General features: G+C 39.3%; 2 protein-coding genes across 3 annotated transcripts in view; both read right to left on the reverse strand.

Annotated features, from left to right (window-relative positions):
- Nucleotides 1-1,855, reverse strand: part of fmn2b (formin 2b) — a 53,276-nt gene extending 51,421 nt beyond the window's left edge. Inside the window, exon 1 of the mRNA XM_051914487.1 lies at nucleotides 1,708-1,855. The gene's annotated coding sequence lies outside the window, so the exon portion shown is untranslated. The remainder of the gene's footprint in view (nucleotides 1-1,707) is intronic.
- Nucleotides 1,856-2,010: 155 nt separating this feature from the next.
- LOC127523590 (muscarinic acetylcholine receptor M3-like) overlaps nucleotides 2,011-19,701 on the reverse strand; it is a 62,997-nt gene continuing 45,306 nt past the window's right edge. Inside the window, exons 2-3 of one of the 2 annotated variants that reach the window (XM_051914492.1) lie at nucleotides 16,241-16,314; nucleotides 2,011-9,379 (exon numbers count right to left, since the gene is read on the reverse strand). In XM_051914492.1, the coding sequence (XP_051770452.1) occupies nucleotides 7,776-9,356 (1,581 nt within the window). In that variant the 5' untranslated portion in view covers nucleotides 9,357-9,379; nucleotides 16,241-16,314 and the 3' untranslated portion in view covers nucleotides 2,011-7,775. The remainder of the gene's footprint in view (nucleotides 9,380-16,240; nucleotides 16,315-19,701) is intronic. The other variant, XM_051914491.1, reaches the window with a different exon arrangement.

Below are 19,701 nucleotides of genomic sequence, written 5' to 3' on the forward strand. Positions count from 1 at the left end.
TAACATGAGAGACTGAAAAGAACAATGTGAGCTAACACTGAAAAATAAACAGAGCTTTTATTGAGCTTTTTTCCCCACTTGTTATTAAATAAAAATAATTATTATTATTATTATTGACAGTATGTTTCAAACACTCAAAAATGATACTCATAATAATGGTGTGAACTGAAAAATAAAGTAGCTGTTAAAAATAATTTGCAGGGTTTTTTTCCCCCCACTTTTTCCCACTAAGTTACACATGCTGCAAACATTTAAACTCCTTTAGTGAAAAGAGATGAAAAATGTTTTTATAGGACTGACAGAAGTTTCAAACATTATTCACAGTACTCGTTCATAATTATTCATTATCAGAAAACGATTTTCACAATTTTTCATGTGGCAGAAGCAATTTTTTTCCACTTAAGCTCAAAAAAATTCAATATAATAATGATAATAAAAACATTCTCTGAAAACATGTTTTACGTCTGCTCATCAGACACTTTGGTCTTATTTTAAGTTAAAAAAAAAAAAAAAAAAAAAAAAGATATTTACTGGAAAACTAGACAAAACAGTCACTGTTGTCTTCTATTGTTTTCAATACTGTTGTATTGAATTTGTCTCATATTTGAATCATTAATTTTCCTGTTTATTACTGTGAAGCTGCTTTGAAACAATCTGTACTGTATAAAGAAAACTTTTGTTGCAATGATTAACTATCATTTATTCAGCTAAATTAAACATGCTGCAAACATTTAAAGTCGTTTCAGCTCAGTCATTTAGTGAAAAGAGATGAAAAATAAATGTATTTATAGGATTGGCAGCAGACTTAAAACTTATAAAACAAAACTGAAAATAATGGTGTGAACTGAAAACTAATTTACACTGAAAAATAAACTAGTGTTTAAAATTCTTCTTGTGACAGAGACAAATGTTGTCCTCCAACTTAAAGCGATAGTTCGCCCAAAAATTAAAATTCTGTCATCATTTACTCCCCCTCAAGTAAAAAGGAAGATATTTGGAAGAATGTTTGTAACCAAGCAGATCTCAAACCCCATTGACTACAATAGTATTTTTTTTCCTACTATGTTAGTCAATGGGGGGCGAGATCTGCTTGGTTACAAACATTCTTCCAAATATCTTCCTTTTTGTACAGTAGAACAAAGAAATTTATACAAGTTTGGAACAACTTGAGGGGGAGTAAATGATGACAGAATTTTCATTTTTGGGCGAACTATCCCTTTAAGATTAAAAAAATATATATTTACAAGCATTTATCATAAGTACGTTTACGTAACATAATTTTGTGGTACACTGATGTACAGTTATTCGTTTTCTACTGCTAAATTAACATGCTTCAGTTCTGCTGCAATCAGAAATCAATTAGCGTTGTAAAAAAGAATCGTCGTTTCCCGCCCATCTTATTTATTTTTCTGCCGTTAGCAAATTGTTAACTCTAATGGTTGACAGTAAACTGAAAACAATAAAAGAAAACAGAACTAATGTGAACTCTATTCAGTTTAAAAAACACTAAACTGCTTCGATTCCGTTTCTTAATTTTAAAACAATCGACGAAAACCCACGTGACAAACCTGACTAACATTCAATACAAACAAACCTATTTATGCTGTAACTCTAGTCAAACTTAATGAAAACGGAGAGAAACTGTCTGTAACTGCGAACTTGTGTTTAAAACACCATGTTTGTGTGTTTGTCTCATGTCATACTCACTCATTAATCACTTCTGCTTATTTAAACCTCCGTCATGACCGTGTGTGTGTTTGTGTGTTCATCTTTCCCGCCGGCGGTTATAATGCGCGGCACCTGCGCGCGTGATTTCAGCGGCGACAGTGACACCCAGCGGTCAGTTACAGTAACTACACGCAGAACAGACTGAGGCACAGTGAAGTTTGGTCATTGGTGGGATTTAATAAACCAGTGAAATCAAAATTTTACACATAGAAAGAAAAGTCTTGATCTGAGTCAGGTTAAATAACCACAATAAATGTGTGGTATGAGTTTACATCTTTCTTCCACAATTAAAAGGCTAACAGAAACAGACTTTTATACTCAATATTTTTATATTCATCAAAATAAATGTCAAGCTTACATATTAAATTAAATTTACTTTTTCTAGAATCATTTAGTCACACAACACTCCAACGATGTGTTTTTATTTTTATTTTTATTGCATTTGTGTGTGTGTGTGTGTGTGTGTGTGTGTGTGTGTGTGTGTGTGTGTGGATAAATATATCAAATATTTAGTACCCCATACAAAATATAACCACAAAAAAACACGGTTGGTTTTATTGATCAAACATCTCAGTATAGACAAAACTCATAAAACTTTGAACAACAGTTTATAATTTATCACTCCCAGTGCTACAGTAATCAATATAAATATTGCCAATCATCCTGAATAAAGAAACAGTGAACCAAAGTGTTTCATAAAGTATGTGTGTTTAACAATCTTAAGCTTTCAGACCATAATACGAGTCTTTGCTTAAACAAAAGCTGAATTAACATCTCAGAGTCTTGCTGTTTTTATTCCGCCCACTAGAGGGGAGTGTCGCTCTTCATTTGATTTTTTTGAGGTCTTTTATCTTGTAAAATACTGTATCTCTTGACATCAGTTCTGTTGCTGTTACAGCAGTATGTATACTACACAATACAGTATACAACATTGTTTGTGATCAAGGGATCTTTTACCCCAAACATGCTGAAAAAACAGGGCAATTGTTCAAAGGACTGTTCGCATGAGCAGCCAGCCATTCAAATTCACCTTTTACCAAGAGGAAATCCCCATCATAGTTTATTTTCAGAGACATTTACATATTTATGAGGGCATATTGTTTTCTAACCAACCATATAAAAAACACACTATGTATTTATTTGTAATCGAACACGTCTCCATGTTGGCTTCGCATTCAAAAACAGTCTAAACTACATAATCTGACAGAAACAGGCACTAAACTCCCATTCATCTGACATTCATATGCACAATAATGAAATATCACATTTCACAATTAAAAATAATTCATTACACGATCCTTTTATTCCCACATTTTACATTTCTAGGGTATTTTTGCAGCAGATATTCCCTGCTTGAAGTTGTTTTTGCATTAATTTCCTGCAGAAAACAATGAGGAACCTTACAGTTCAACACTCAAAGTTATTTAAACAAACAAACAAACAAAAAAGCTTTAGATTCTTAAGTTTAGTCTACTTGAAATATTAAGTGTAAAGGAGCTATATGTAGAATACAGAAACGCTTGTTTTTAGCGACACCGGTGGCCGTTAAGTGAACTGCATCCAGCAACTTACTGCTCGTGCACACGTAACTGACAAGAGACTAAACTTGATTTAATGCCCGATATATTCACGGCGAATGTCTTTTTTGTTTCCTCGCTTAGAAGTAAAAATGCGTTGGAAATACCTTAATTTGCAGCGATATTCTGTTAACGAACGTCTCGACGCCGTCCACTGATGAGAGAGGCGGTTAGATGAATATGTAAATATGTGCGCGCTCTTTCCTCTCAATAACAAAATAAACACACGATAAAAATGACAGAAAGCAGCAGGATCTGATCGTAGCGATGTGGATGTTTGCACCAGCTCTGCGATTCACTGGCATCATGTCCACAGATGAGGTAATTAAAATTACACTTATGATAGTTTGATTATAAAAAGTATATTTTATATTTGAATAGATCTATGTGAGACTATAGTTTGAATTAATCCCTTTTCTTTGCATGACACATTGACATTAAAGTACAGAATGGCTCTTTTAGCATTATCTAAGACTAGAGTACCTCAGGGATGACGTGTTTTTGTAGGCAAAACCCGGAAGTGAGTTAGCATTTTAGGACTTCCGGTTCCAACGCCCTAAAGTCAATGGGTTTTTTGAATGGGTTTTCGCCTGAAATAAGGTCTGTGGTTAACAAAGCCTCTAAATATTTTCACGTTTTGATCTATGACATAAAACACACCAGTAATAACCCGCTTGTGATTTTTTAAACCTTTATTGTGTCTTAAAAACGGCGGTTGCTAACAAATTGCTAAAAGGGACTACTTCCTTTGGCGGGGACTTTAGACGTCATCATGACAAACAGGACATTTGGACAGCATTTCTCATGAAAAAGTGGATAAGTATTCATACACAGCGCAGATCATATTCAGAGAGCATGTTTTTAAATAAAGTTGTTTTTTAAATAAAGTTTGAGGAAGCTTGGTGGTGGTGACGTTGATCCGCGACCATGGTGTGCTGTAGTTCGTTTATAGCCTACTGTTAGCTTTTTATATCTGATGACTTTAAAATGTATAAATGTTGTGTTAACTTGTAAAAGATTATCTTGATAGACAAAACGTGTCAGTGTCATAACCCTTTGTTAAACACAGAGCTTATTTTTTGCGATTTTCCAGAAGTCTGTGGGAAAAATGCACAGGCTTTCGATCGAGGGAACCCGTGCGCCGCTAACTTCTGGGTTGGCCTACAAAAACACGTCATCCCTGAGTTACTCTATAGAATAACACAAGACGCGTCACTCATATTATTATGAATGGGAGAAAGTGCAACGCGCAATATGGCGGAATAAGTCCCGCCTTCTAAATAAGAGCCAATCGGCGATTGGTAAAGTCATCGCATCACTGCAGCAGCCGTTAGAAGCTCCGGTTCCTATAGGAACAGTCAGACGCGCGCCTCCAAAATGAGACACAAGAGATGCACATTTAGGACTGCACATGCGCATTAGCTTGATCCAGCCTGGAAAATACCGTTTTTTTGTCATGAATCAAAATGTATGAGACAGTAGTTGTCAGATTTCATTGGTGATTTCAAATATGAAATTTAATCGAAAGCTTGGCAAAAAGCTTTGGAGAATTTGATGTTTCCCCATTCAAAGAGATAGGAGCTGCACTTGCGTGCCTGAGAGGCGTTTCTAAGATGGCCGCCGAGTGAAATGACTTGTCTTGAAGTCGGCATGAAGCAAAAGTTGCAATTGTGTTTTCTTCTCTACTGTGACGTCTATCCGAGTGAAACGGCATCTGAAATGAAAGGGCGGGACTTGATTTCGTACTTCGGGAATTGATTGGATCGTTGGAAGTTGGGCGTTGCTAACAAAATGGAGGCAGATCTAAATGCCCGTTTGGGGATTTCTCTCCACTGGACTCACTGCGAGCACCCTCACGTTACTGTAAGAACTTTATTTATTGAGGATGACGAGGACGGTCAACAGCACTAAAGTGCACTGATAAATTATTGATAATAAATACTACAATATTCCATTAAAAAAATAAGAGTTGTCGACTTTAAAGGGACTTTGGCATTATCCTGAACATCATAAAGGCATTTAGAATGGATGAGAGGCTCTCGGGAGCGCGCTTAACCGTTATTACATTTCCCGGCAAAAACTTCCCACGTCACGTCCTTCAAATAAAAATCAGTCTACTACAGGTTTTCATCGTCTATGGTTTTCATAGAAAACCTAGGAAGTCAGGGAAGGTCTCGTTTTTTAAATTTCATTACAAGCTGTTGGAAAACACATTGGCAATAAAACAGCGATTAATACATGAAAATTCTTACATATAGCCCCTTTATGTGACAACTTGGATATTTGAGTTATCTCATGTAAAATCCAAGTTATTCTAATGCAAAACTTTAAGTTGTGATAGCTAATTGAAATGTTTTTTACAATGAAGTGCACACTACAAGACAGAAGTACATGTATACACTCACGGCTTGGTGTTTTGTGTCCTGTTGGATCGCATACTAAACAAACAATCTGAAATCCATTTTTTTTCTAAGTCTGAAGAATATTTTAATAATCTATAGAACCTTTTTCCACTATAAAGAACCTTTTGTGGAATGGAAAAATTCAAGTTTCTTCGTGGAACCATTGATGCCAATAAATAACCTTTATTTTAACAGGAAAAAAACGAAGAAAAACTGCTCAAATTCAGGGATGCGACGGCGCTTGAGGAGACGTGGGCAGAAGGGTTTTTTGGCTCCCTCTTCCCAAGGCGTTTTTTGTGATTTTATTGGCTCATTGCTGCTCTCAGGGGTGAAAAAGCACAGAGGAATCGACGGTGGATAACCGTCTCAAAGTTTTACAACAGTATCTAGCCAAAGATTTACTTGGAATAAAAATGATTCCACATTTACTTGTACTGCAGTATTTAAAGATAAACAGTAAATGTTTTTTTGCTTTAGAAATGACAACTTTAGGAGTTTTCTGTTGCAGTCTCACAAACTAAAAACAAAGTGCTTCAGTTTTGCAGTGTGCACTTGACTTAAAATGCATTCAGCATTATTGGGAAAAACAGTCATGACATCACACCCAGTAAAAGTCATTTTAGCAGTAAAACAAAAGTACAAAAATCACAGAAGTACCACAACATGGAGCATCACACCAAAAACCCCAATGAAACACATGAACCATATCAGTGAAAGGGATTATTAACAGCTTCATTTAGTCAAAATGAAACCGCATTTGTCCAACCCATTATTTTCTCATGTTTTGCTCATAATGGTTATAAAAAGTTATGAGCCAAACGTGTAGGGTTGGACAAAGTGATTTATTTTTAAAGCTTTCCTGTAGATCTTGCAACACCAATGTCATTGGTTCGATTCCTATGGAAAGCAAGAACTGATCAAATGTAAATGTGTATAAAGTCGCTTTGGATAAAAGCGTCTGCCAAATGCATAAATGTAAATGTAAAAAAAAGGATGAGCCCTTAAATACTGTATGTACCACCCCAACTTTTAGTTTCAGTAGGAAATGCATCAACACAGGAAAGAAAACCTTTAATTTCATATGTACAGGGTGCAGAAAATGTTTCTAGTGGTTGATTTTGAAGTCACACAATCCGTGTTTGATGGCTTCACTGCAAAAAAAAAATGACTTTCTTCCTCAGAATTTTTTTTTTTTCCAGTTCAAATATCTAAATATTCTTAAATCAAAACGCATTTACTTGAGAAGCAAAATGCTCTTATTTTCTGAAAAATATATCTAGTCGGGTTAGAAAAACAAACTTAATTCAAAATAATTTTTCTGACCAAACTCACTTAATTTTGATGCACTTGTCAGAAAACAAGTCTTAATATTAGGGTTGTCAAAAGTACCGACTTCGGTACTGACATTTTTAAAATGTGACGATATCAGCGTCTCCCTCTAGCATTTTGAGCGCTGTTGAGTGGATTTTTAAACACCTCTGATTGGCCACTGTGTTCACACGCTCAACAGATATGTCTGTGATTGGCAACAATGATCAACGCTTCAAAAACATGTTGTAAATAGAAACCTTTGACGCTCTTCACCAAGCAATTACACAGATACACACGGAAGCTTGTGAATATCCGCTAATCCCTAATATATCCGCTGATAGACGCCTGCTTTCAAACGCTCCTGTGTGTGTCTGTGTAAGCGCTCGGTAAAGAGCGTCAAAGGTTTCTATTTACAACATGTTTTTGAAGCGTTGATCATTGTAGCCAATCACAGACATATCTGTTGAGCACATGAACACAATGGCCAATCAGAGGTGTTTAAGAATCCGTTGAAAATGCTGGTATAGTCACATTTTTAAAATTTCACTACCGACTTGGTACAGAAGTCGGTACTTTTGACAACCCTACTTATTATATATAATTTTGCTTCTCCAGTAAATGTATCTTGATTTAAGAATGTTTAGATATTTGTACTGGAAAACAAGAGGAAGAGCATCACGTTTGCAGTGTTTAACTGAGGCACCTATAAACATCAATACTGCACAGCCCTTCAGAAACAAACGCACAATGTCGACCTTCAATCCGGACTTTGTTTCCGGTAGGTCGCCGCTGCCTGTCTCTGCTGGATCTGCGGTTTGTTGGGTTTCTTCTGACGCCACTGACACAGCAGGATGGATCTGAAGGTGGTGCGGAAGGTTTTGTTGCAGAGAGCGTAACACATGGGATTGACTGTGCTGTTGACGTAACACAGCCAGTAACCCAGAGCCCACAGCGTGGCGGGGATGCACCCGTCACAGAACGCGTTCAGCAGGACCATGATGTTATACGGCGTCCAAGTGATGATGAAGGCCAGGAGAATGGCGCTTAGCGTCTGCGCCGCCTTCTTCTCTTTCACCAGAGACATCTTTTTGCGCTTGTTGACCTGCGTTTTGGTCTTGCAGGTGAAGCGTTTGGTGTCTTTGTGAGAGATGTTGGCGTTGGGTTGGTCTTTCAGTGCTGAGGAACATCCCTTTCTGGATGGTCTTGCCTCTGTGTCCGTCGGTTGGAGGCTTTCGGAGTCTCTGCGTCCTTCGAGCGTGACGGAGTAGATGGGACGGGCGTCTTCAATGTACTCTTCTTCATCATCGTCCGATTGGTCGATAGACACGGCCGTCTCATTGTTATTCCAGCTGTCGCTGCTGCTGCGGTCCGTGTCGCCGCTGCCGGATGTTCGACTCGACGGCCAGAACCACAAACGTCCCGCTTTCATTTTCCCAGAACTTCTCTTGCTGGACGGATGCAGCTCGTAACTGCTGTGACTGCGTGAGCTTCCCGGTTCTTCCGGATTCCCTTGGTTTCCTGAACCCTTCAACCCAGCCAGCTCCTTGGAACGGTTCTCCGTCTCCCTGTAGATCCGCCAGTAGAGGACGGTCATGATGGTGACGGGCAGGTAGAACGCGGCAATAGCCGTACAAAACGTAGTGATCGGCTCCGAGAGGAACTGGATGTAGCATTCGTGCGACTTGACCGTCCGCTTTCCCACGAAATACTGCCAGAAGAGGATGGCCGGCGCCCATAGGATGAACGAAATGGACCAGGCGAGTCCGATCATGGTCATGGCTCGTTTGGTGGTCCGTTTGGCTCGGTAGGTCAGCGGGCGCGTGACGGAGAAGTACCTGTCGAAGCTGATGACCAGAAGGTTCATGACGGACGCGTTGCTGGCCACATAATCAATGGCCAACCACAAGTCACACGCCCAGTTCCCGAGAGTCCATTGGTTCATGATGATGTAAGTGGTGTAGAGATTCATTGAAAGCACACCGATAATGAGGTCGGCGAATGCCAGGCTGAGCAAGTAATAGTTGTTCACCGTCTTCAACTGCTTGTTGACTTTAAAAGACACCAGGACCAGGATGTTCCCGATGATGGTGACTAAGGAAAGCGAGCCACACAAGAATACGATCATCACGACCTGCCAGACGGTGTGGCCACCGAGCGGGTCGTACGTCACAGGCGACGTGCCATTGTGTCTGCCGGTCAAATTGGCCAGGAGCGAATCGTTGGCAGGCCGATCGGTCTGGACGTCATGTGGTACGAACGCTGTGACGAGGTAGGCCCGCATCCCCGGGGAGCTGTTGGTCAGGAATATTCCAGGCTCGGCGCTCAGCGTCAGGTTCATGGTGGCATATTCTGTGGGCGAAGCTGACAGACAAGAGGTATTAGCATGAGAGAACGACACAAACAACTAGTTAAAGGATTAGTTCACTTCAGAATTCAAATCTCCTGATAGTTTACTCGCCCCCATGTCATCCAAGATGTTCATGTCTTTCTTTCTTCAGTGGAAAAGAAATGAAGGTTTTTGAGGAAAACATTCCAGGATTTTTCTCCATATAGTGGACTTCACTGGGGTTCAACGGGTTGAAGGTCCAAATGTCAGTTTCAGATCAGCTTCAAAGAGCTCTACATGATCCCAGACGAGGAATAAGAGTCTTATCTAGAGAAACCATCGGACATTTTCTAAAAAAAACAAAAATTATATACTTTTTAACCACAAATGCTCGTCTTGCACTGCTCTGTGATGCTCCACGCATTACGTAATCACGTTGGAAAGGTCACGTGTGACGTAGGCGGAAGTAAAGTGAACATGCAAAGACTAAGTCAAACGCTCTTTACAAAAAAAAAAGGTAAAACAACGATTTCGGACGATTTTGAAGTTGGAGGAGAAAATGAGATGGAGTTTTTCGCCCTACCGCGGTACTTCCGCCTACGTCACGCGTGACCTTTCCAACATGATTACGTAATGCGTGGAGCATCTCAGAGCAGTGCAAGACGAGCATTTGTGGTTAAAAAGTATCTCATTTTTGTTTTTTTTAGAAAATGTCCGATGGTTTCTCTAGATAAGACTCTTATTCCTCGTCTGGGATCATGTAGAGCTCTTTGAAGCTGCACTGAAACTGACATTTGGACCTTCAACCCGTTGAACCCCAGTGAAGTCCACTATATGGAGAAAAATCCTGGAATGTTTTCCTCAAAAACCTTCATTTCTTTTCCACTGAAGAAAGAAAGACATGAACATCTTGGATGACATGGGGGTGAGTAAATTATCAGGAAATTTGAATTCTGAAGTGAACTAATCCTTTAATAACATATTGCCTCTATTTAAAAAGTATTAGTAAAAAGAAACAAAAAAATATAATTATATTACATTATTTACTTCTTTATTTCTCACAACAGCTCTGTTATCTGTCAGGTAGCAGTCAGAAGTATCACGATCCACAGGAAGAGGAAGATTATCAGTGATTGTTTGATGTTTTCAGGATGTTTGAGTTTGATTGCACAGACACACAGTGACAAAACTCAACGTCAAACTGCGGACGGATCCACGTAACAGATCAACCTGACAAAGAGACACCAGAGAGACAGACAGACAGGAGGAAACGATCGTGAACGAGCTCCTTCATCTGATCCCGATCTCTCGTCTCTGTATCTCGTGTGTCTCTGTTTATGATGTCTGTATTCAATCATCAGGCTCATAATGTTGTTTTCATCTGTGGGCTTTGAGTCATATATGATATTGATTCACATCATGAGACGGGTTTAATTCATAACACCCTGTGGATAGCAGAATTATTAAAATACATGTCCAAATTAATAACCCACATGATTCATTTACACACCTAATTCAAACTGTGAAATTTTAATATCCTCTTTAGATTTGATTCATAATATTACACAACCACACACACACACACACTCACACATATGTGAACTAAAGACAAACTAAAACTAAACTTTACCTGCAATGCACACAAAACAAAACAAAACACATAAATTAATAAAAATAGGCCTATTAACATATATATTAAAGGGTTATTTCACCCAAAAATGAAAATAATGTCATTAATTACTCACCCTCATGTCGTTCCACACCCGTAAGACCTTCGTTAATCTTCATAACACAAATTAAGATATTTTTGTTGAAATCCGATGGCTCAGTGAGGCCTCCATAGCCAGCAATGACCTTTCGTCTCTCAAGATCCATTAATGTACTAAAAACATATTTAAATCAGTTCATGTGAGTACAGTGGTTCAATATTAATATTATAAAGCGACGGGAATATTTTTGGTGCGCCAAAAAAAACAAAATAACGACTTATACAGTGATGGGCGATTTCAAAACACTGCTTCATGAAGCTTCGGAGCGTTATGAATCTTTTGTGTCGAATCATGATTCAGATCGCATGTCAAACCGCCAAACTGCTGAAATCATGTGACTTTGGCGCTCCGAACCGCTGATTCGACACGCTGATTCATAACGCTCCGAAGCTTCATGAAGCAGTGTTTTGAAATCGGCCATCACTATATAAGTCGCTATTTTGGTTTTTTTTTGGCGCACCAAAAATAATGTTTTTAAATATGTTTTTAGTACATTAATGGATCTTGAGAGAGGAAATGTCATTGCTGGCTATGCAGGCCTCACTGAGCCATCGGATTTCATCAAAAATATCTTAATTTGTGTTCCGAAGATAAACGAAGGTCTTACGGGTGTGGAACGGCATGAGGGTGAGTAATAAATGACATTATTTTTTGGGTGAACTAACCCTTTAATGTTAAACTCAAATGTCTCATATACACAGACACTGATAAACACTCAGCACTGTTAAATAAACATTCATTATGTGGATTTGATCTTCAAACATCATCATGATGTCCTTCACAGTGACTCACACTGAGATGCACAAAACATTGATAACCATCAAAAATCAGCGTATCATAAAAACACATTAAAACATGAGACCCTGAAATCAATGTTTTGTCCTCTGATTGTGACATCAAAACTTAGACAGACATGAACACCAGTGAAAGTGTTTACATGCAGAGAGGAATCAGGACAAAATCATCAGTCTGATATATATGGACATACATAAATTAACAACTCAAAAAAAAAAAATTTATATCAAAAATACATATTTTGCAGTTTTCATCAGCACCAGGAGGTTTTGTCACATTCAGCTCACAGTTTTGGCCTCAAAGTGAAAACACACACCTGAGGTCAGCTGAAGGTCAAGGGTCGCAGATGTCAGCCAGCTCTCTGTTAATTAGTGTGTGTGTGTGTGTCACTCAGCTATGAGACCATCTGTTGTGCTTCACAGTCACACTCGAGACTAAAACCCACTCAAACCCCAGAACACACACACACACACACACACACACACATTTGTTTTTGTGAATTGTGGGGCATTCCATAGGCGTAATGGTTTTTATACTGTACAAACCGTATTTTCTATCACCCTACACTACCCCTAACCCTACCCATCACAGGAAACTGTGCATTTTTACTTTCTCACAAAAACTCATTCTGTGATTTATAAGCCTTTTGAAAAATGGGGACATGGAGTAATGTCCTCATAACTCACCCTCTCCCTGTAATACCTGTCATACCCATGTCATTATACACATTTGTGTCCTGATATGTCACAAAAACACACACACACACACGCACACATACTCACTCACATGCACACACTCACACACACCCACGCACACTGACCCACACTCTCACGCACACTCACACACACATACACACTTGTACACACTCGAACATGCACACGCACACATACTCGCACACTCACTTGCGCACACTCACACCCACTAACACACATGCAGACACACACTCACACACACATACTCACATGCACACACTCACACTCGCGCACACACTCACACAGACACTCGCTCACTTGCGCACACTCACACCCACTAACACACATGCAGACACGCACTCACACACACACACACACTCACGCGCACACACACATATTCACTCACATGCACACACACGTACACACACACACTCGCACACACATACACACTCACACATGCTCTCACACACACTCACAAACACGTGCGTGTGCATTTTTTAAAAACTCTATCACATGTCGGCTTGCACAATTTATGTTTTGTGCTTCAGAACTTCTGTTAAGTGAACATAGTGCTCCCTGGTTTTCACGGTGCATTGTGGGATTTTTTAGGTCTGAGTGTCTGAAACTTCTTTCAAAAACATTAAAAAATCTTACCGACCCCAAACTTCTGAATGGTAGTGTGCATTAAACAAACACATCAGTGTGTGTCTTACTGTTGTGGTGTTTGAGAAGTTTAATGTGTCACAGCAGTGATGATGTGAAATATTTAATTGAGTTCTCCTCATTAATGAACAAACACTCTTTCAGCGCTGAGATCTTCATTGAAACAGATGAACACCAGTCTGTCATGATGCGTCTGATTGACAGCTGGGTTATTCAAATCAAGTGTCACTACTAGATCATGATTGTAGAAGTAATGTGATAATGTTATATTTGAAAGTAACGTTCTCCAAAACTGCTGCTAGACGTCCTGAAGATCCCAGAGACGGAAAACCAACATTTCAACCCGCGTTTAGCAATTTAACAGACTTTCATAACTAAAGGTCTTTTATTGTTTGCCCCAGATTTATTTAGAAAAAGACAATGTTTCTCCTGCCAGCAAAGTGACAGAATGAAAATATACATAATGTGTTTATTTGTGATTTTAGTTAATATCATATAAACACTGACTGTCTTTGGGAAGATGATTTATCTGATCAGCTATTATTACTCATAAAGATCATGACAAACTGTCCAACGTTCTGTTAGAGACACGAGAATATGACAATGACAAATGATGAGTAACACAAGCTTTGGAAGTGCTTCTTTATAGGGCTTGTTTCTACCTGATTTCTTCCTCAGTGTTTCTGTCGTTTTCCAGCACAAATATCTAAACATTCTTATATCAAAATACATTTAATGGAGAAGCAAAATGACTGAAGATATTAAGTTTTGTTTTCTGAAAAAAATGAGTCAAAATGATGCAAGCTTTTGCTTGGGGTGTGAAAAATAATCTTGTTTTCCCTTTGAATTAGGTTGATTTTTTTTTCTGACTCCACTGACAGATATTTGTTCTTATTTTAAGCTTAATTTTGATACAAGAAACAAGCCTCAATATCTTCAGTCATTTTGCTTTTGCAGTAAATGTATCTTGATTTGAGAATGTTTAGATATTTGTGCTGGAAAACCAGACAAAAATGTTTGATGATGGCTTTTGTTTCCATCATTTTACCCAAAAACACCATGAAAGACACACTAAAATATCAGACAAACGCTGGATTTTTTGGCAGTGCTCTTGGAAACAGAAATAATTCAAATTTGCACATTATCTGTGAAAACTCTCCCCCGCCTGGAACATCATTTACTTTCCACTGACTATGACATTATACAAGAGAAACGTCTCGGAGGAATACGAGAGTCTCTCCATCACAGAGACACACAGATGAAGAGACACCATGAGATTCCTTTCAGTGATATACAGGCTACATATGCAATGTAATAACAGCATTTCATAAACATGGACTCATTGATGATCATTTATCAGGCAGGGAAATAAGGCCTGACCTCTCGGTCTCTCTCTGCGCTGTGATTAACATTAGCAGCAGGACCAGACGTGGCCATTAATGCTGCCCGTACTGCTGCCATAATTCTAATAATCTTCACAGCATAAAGCCGGAAAGGACACGCAGGTCATGATTCATGTCAGAAAGCGCTCCACCTGCTCATTTACACCCGTTTACCATCACTGAATGTTCCTGAACAGAAAACGCACAACAGACGACATGCACACGATCCACCCCGCTCAGTTTCTTCACTGTTAAATACAGAAATGCCACTGATGTGGTTCATGAACACTTTGATTGACGTTTACATTAGTTAAACAAGCAATAAAAGGTCATCATTTAAAATACATAAGTAGATCAGACTAATATCTAATGTATGGAAGCTTGCTTCTGCCATGAAATAAAAAAGGTAATTGAGACTTTTTGTCTCACAGTTCTGACTTTTTTTCTTTTATAACTCTTTATATATATATTTATAAAGTCAGAATTGCGTGATGTAAAGTCAGAATTGCAGTCAGAATTGCGAAAAAATAAAGTCAGAATTGCAAGAAAAAGAACTGCGAGATATAATGTCAGAATTGCAAATATAAAGTCAGAATTGCATGATATAAAGAATTGCGCAACAAAGTCAGAATTTACAAGTTATAAAGTCCGAATTGCCGACTTATAAAGTCCGAATTGTGAGACGTAAAGTCCGAATTGCATGACAAAATTAGAATTACGAGTTATAAAGTCCGATTTGCGAGATATAAAGTCCGAATTGTGAGTTATAAAGTCAGAATTGCGAGTTATAAAGTCCGAATTGTGAGATATAAAGTCCGAATTGTGAGATATAAAGTCTGAATTGCGAGTTATAAAGTCAGAATTACGAGTTATAAAGTCCCAATTGCAAGTTATAAGTCCGAATTGTGAGATATAAAGTCCGAATTGTGAGATATAAAGTCTGAATTGTGAGTTATAAAGTCAGAATTATGAGTTATAAAGTCCCAGTTGCAAGTTATAAAGTCCGAATTGTGAGATATAAAGTCTGAATTGCGTGACAAAGTCAGAATTACGAGATATAAAGTCCGAATTGCGAGATATAAAGTCAGAGTTGCGTGACGAAGTCAAAATTACGAGATATAGTCAGAATTGCGAGTTATAAAGTCAGAATTGCGAGTTTATATCTCGCAATTCTCTTTTTCTCACAATTTTGAGTTTTTTTTCTCAGAATTGCGAGATAAACTCAATTGCGAATTTTAAAGTCATAATTGCAAGATATATAGTTTATTTCTCACAATTCTGACTTTTTTTATTCTTGCATTTCTGACTTTATATCTGACTTTTTTCTCACAATTCAGAATTGTGAGATATAAACTCAATTGCGAGTTATAAAGTCAGAATTGTGAGATGCAAACTCACAATTGCAAGGAAAAAAAGTCCAAATTGTGAGATAAAAAGTCACAATTATCTTTTTAATTTTTTTATTTAGTGTCAGAAACAAGCTTCCATACTATTGGGATGAATGCATAAAAAATCTCAAATCCATCCTGTGGACTTCAATGATTATTTCATGGTGTTTTTGACACCAGAACAGTTTGTCCCATCTGTTTTCTCACCGTAACTCCTGATTAAAGCTCATCGGTGGCTCCGCTGGATCTCATGTGTGTCTGTTCAACATCTGCGGCCGTCACTGAAAAACACACATTCACACACCAGAGCTTCAGATCATCAGTCCTTCATACTCATTGAGCTGAATTCATTTTATTCTCATATTATCCTGCTCATCCAGTGTTATCTAAGGTCTCGCAGAGCGTTTGTCTTTTCACTTCACTACTGCAGAAACACATTAGCTATTCTGAGTCGAGCAGACCACTAAAATAGGCTCATTATCTGCTTGAATTATTCTGATGGATGAGATGTCTTTCAATATGTTTACTCAGCTCTTTAAATACGCATTAATCTTCCTGCTATCTAAAGCATCAATAAACATTCAAAGGGTTTTCCGAGCTGCGGTTCAGCACGCAGGTTAGATGGGAATGGGATTAAAGCTCTGGTTCAGGGCCGATAACGGCTGCCTGAAATATCACACGAGAACCCAAAACACTGAATCACGCCACAATTACAGGCTGACTGATCGGAGATCAGTGTTATTCACTAGAGTTCGTCTGTGTTGTTCTGAACATTGGTCAGCAAACTGCACCGGCACTCAGTTACACCACAAATATTTGCTTTAATAAATAACCAGTATTTACAAATTTGTAGTCGGTTACTGATTCCAAATCACAGAATGTAATCAATTACATTACACATAATCGTCATACAGTAGTGTGTCAATAAATCACCGCAGACCAAAACAGACTGAAGTCAAAGGAATGAAAGGTTTAGTGTTCAGCCAGTGAGTCTGTGCTGAATCAAACACTGAACGACTCAAACTGAAGCCGTCTCTCATTATCGTTAAGCTCACAGTCTGTTCGTTTGACTCCGTTAAAGACACACAAACATCTGAAAACAAACTCAAGACTCTCATTATGATGACACACGTGAATCAGGATCTCAGAGGCCGTCAGATCGACGACCAAACAAACTGGACGTCAGTTTTACATGTTGTAAATGTTCTACACTGTACTTTAGGATCCTGATTTTCAGTAGAATATATAAGCTTCTAACCAGATTTAATATTTATAGTGTGAGTGTGAGTGTGTGTGTGGCCTTCTATCGTACGTGTTCCTCGCTCTGAGAATATTAAAGCTATTAATTTTTTGAATGGCCGGAGCTCCTGAAGAAGGTCTCTGTATCTCGGCAGTGACTGATATCTGCAGCACTGTGTGTTACTGCCGCTTTCAATCACTGTACAGATGCAGAGATGGTAAAGAAGCCGACGAATGCTTTTCTCAGTCCTGACGACTCTGTAAGACACACTCACCTCAAACATCAGATGATGAGTCCAGACAGAAAAGCATCTCAAGTCTGTTCTGGACAACTGGAAGAACAATACTGAATGATAAAACTTACTATAATGGTGTAAAGTAATAAGTAATAAGCCTTCAGTGTTTAATTTTAAGGATGTTTTGTTTATTTTGTATGATGATCTATTTCAGTACAAATGAGAAGCAGTGAAATAAACACTCTTCAAACACGACATGAGAAAGAGACAGACTGAACCAAACAAACGCCAGAGACCAGCATTAAAATGCAGTTTAGTTACAACAATTTCACAAGACAGACAGTGAAGGCAGCAGCTTCTGAGACTAAATTTAATGCAAAGCGAATACAGACTGAACATCAGTAAATGTGTGACACATGTACAGTATATTTCAACTAAAGCCTGTAATCAAAATATAAAAGCCTGTAATCAAAATCTAACCCTAAACCCATTCTGGTGATGATTGCATATTTTATAAATGCTAATGAGTCCGTGAGGCTGAATCTCCATCTGAACGAGGAGATTTCTGACCTCGCCACACAGATTTTGTACACGTCTACTGTCGTTCTGGAGCTGGAAATCCTCTCGCTCTCTCGTACGAACCCTGGGATAAATCTGTCACTGATCTGACCCGCTCGAGCCGATCTAATAATGATCCACACAAACACAGTACTGCATGCGCTCCAATCTCAGGCCTCATGTTTCGATCAAATGACATCAGTACTGCTGCTTTATAACAGGATTTCTTCATAATTTTCACGTAACTCATCCTGCACCATCATCTACACTGTAAAACAAATAATTTGTTTTACTTAAAAAAGTAAGTGGTTGCCTTAAATAAATGACTAGCACAAATAATGCCAACCATGTGAACGTTAGTGAATCTAAGTTGATTGGACACTACGAAAAAAAAGATTTGATGCCAGATCATGGAATTTGTATTTTACAGTGTACAGACAATGCTTTTCACACCAGATAAAAAGAAAACACCAAGAAACATGCTCTAGCAATCCTAGCAACCACCAGAACACCCTAGCAGCTGCATAGCAACACCTCAGCAACCAACCAGAACACTCAGCTGCATAGCAACACCTCAGCAACTATCCAGAACACCCTAGCAGCTGCATAGCAACACCTCAAGAACCACACAGAACACCCTAGCAACTGTATAGCAACACCTCAGCAACCACCCAGAACACCAAGCTGCATAGCAACACCCCAGCAACCACCCAGAACACCAAGCTGCATAGCAACACCTCAGCAACCACCCAGAACACCCAGCTGTATAGCAACACCTCAGCAACCATCCAGAATACCCTAGCAGCTGCATAGCAACACCTCAAGAACAACCCAGAACACCCAGCTGCATAGCAACACCTCAACAACCACCCAGAACACCCAGCTGCATAGCAAAACCTCAGGAACCACCTAGAACACCCAGCTGTATAGCAACACCTCAGCAACCATCCAGAACACCCTAGCAGCTGCATAGCAACACCTCAGCAACCATCCAGAACACCCTAGCAGCTGCATAGCAACACCTCAAGAACCACCCAGAACACCCAGCTGCATAGCAACACCTCAGCAACTATCCAGAACACCCTGCTGCATAGCAACACCTCTGCAACCGCCCAGAACACCCAGCTGCATAGCAACACCTCAGCAACCACCCAGAACACCCTAGCAGCTGCATAATGACACCTCAGCAACCACCCAACACCCAGCTGCATAGCAACACCTCAGCAACCACCCAGAACACCCAGCTGCATAGTAACACCTCAGCAACCACCCAGAACACCCTAGCAGCTGTATAGCAACACCTCAAGAACCACACAGAACACCCTAGCAACCATCCTAGCAACACCTCAGCAACCACCCAGAACACCCTAGCAGCTGCATAGCAACACCCCAGCAACCATCCTAGAAACACCTCAGCAACCACCCAGAACACCCTAGCAACCATCCTAGCAACACCTCAGCAACCACCCAGAACACCCTAGCAGCTGCATAGCAACACCTCAGCAACCACCTAGAACACACCTAGCAACCATCCTAGCAACACCTCAGTAACCACCCAGAACACCCTATCAACCATCCTAGCAACACCTCAGCAACCACCCAGAACACCTGTCAACCATCCTAGCAACACCTCAG

The sequence above is a fragment of the Ctenopharyngodon idella genome, chromosome 12, assembly GCF_019924925.1.
Source record: "Ctenopharyngodon idella isolate HZGC_01 chromosome 12, HZGC01, whole genome shotgun sequence".
In the NCBI taxonomy this organism is placed as follows: domain Eukaryota; kingdom Metazoa; phylum Chordata; class Actinopteri; order Cypriniformes; family Xenocyprididae; genus Ctenopharyngodon; species Ctenopharyngodon idella.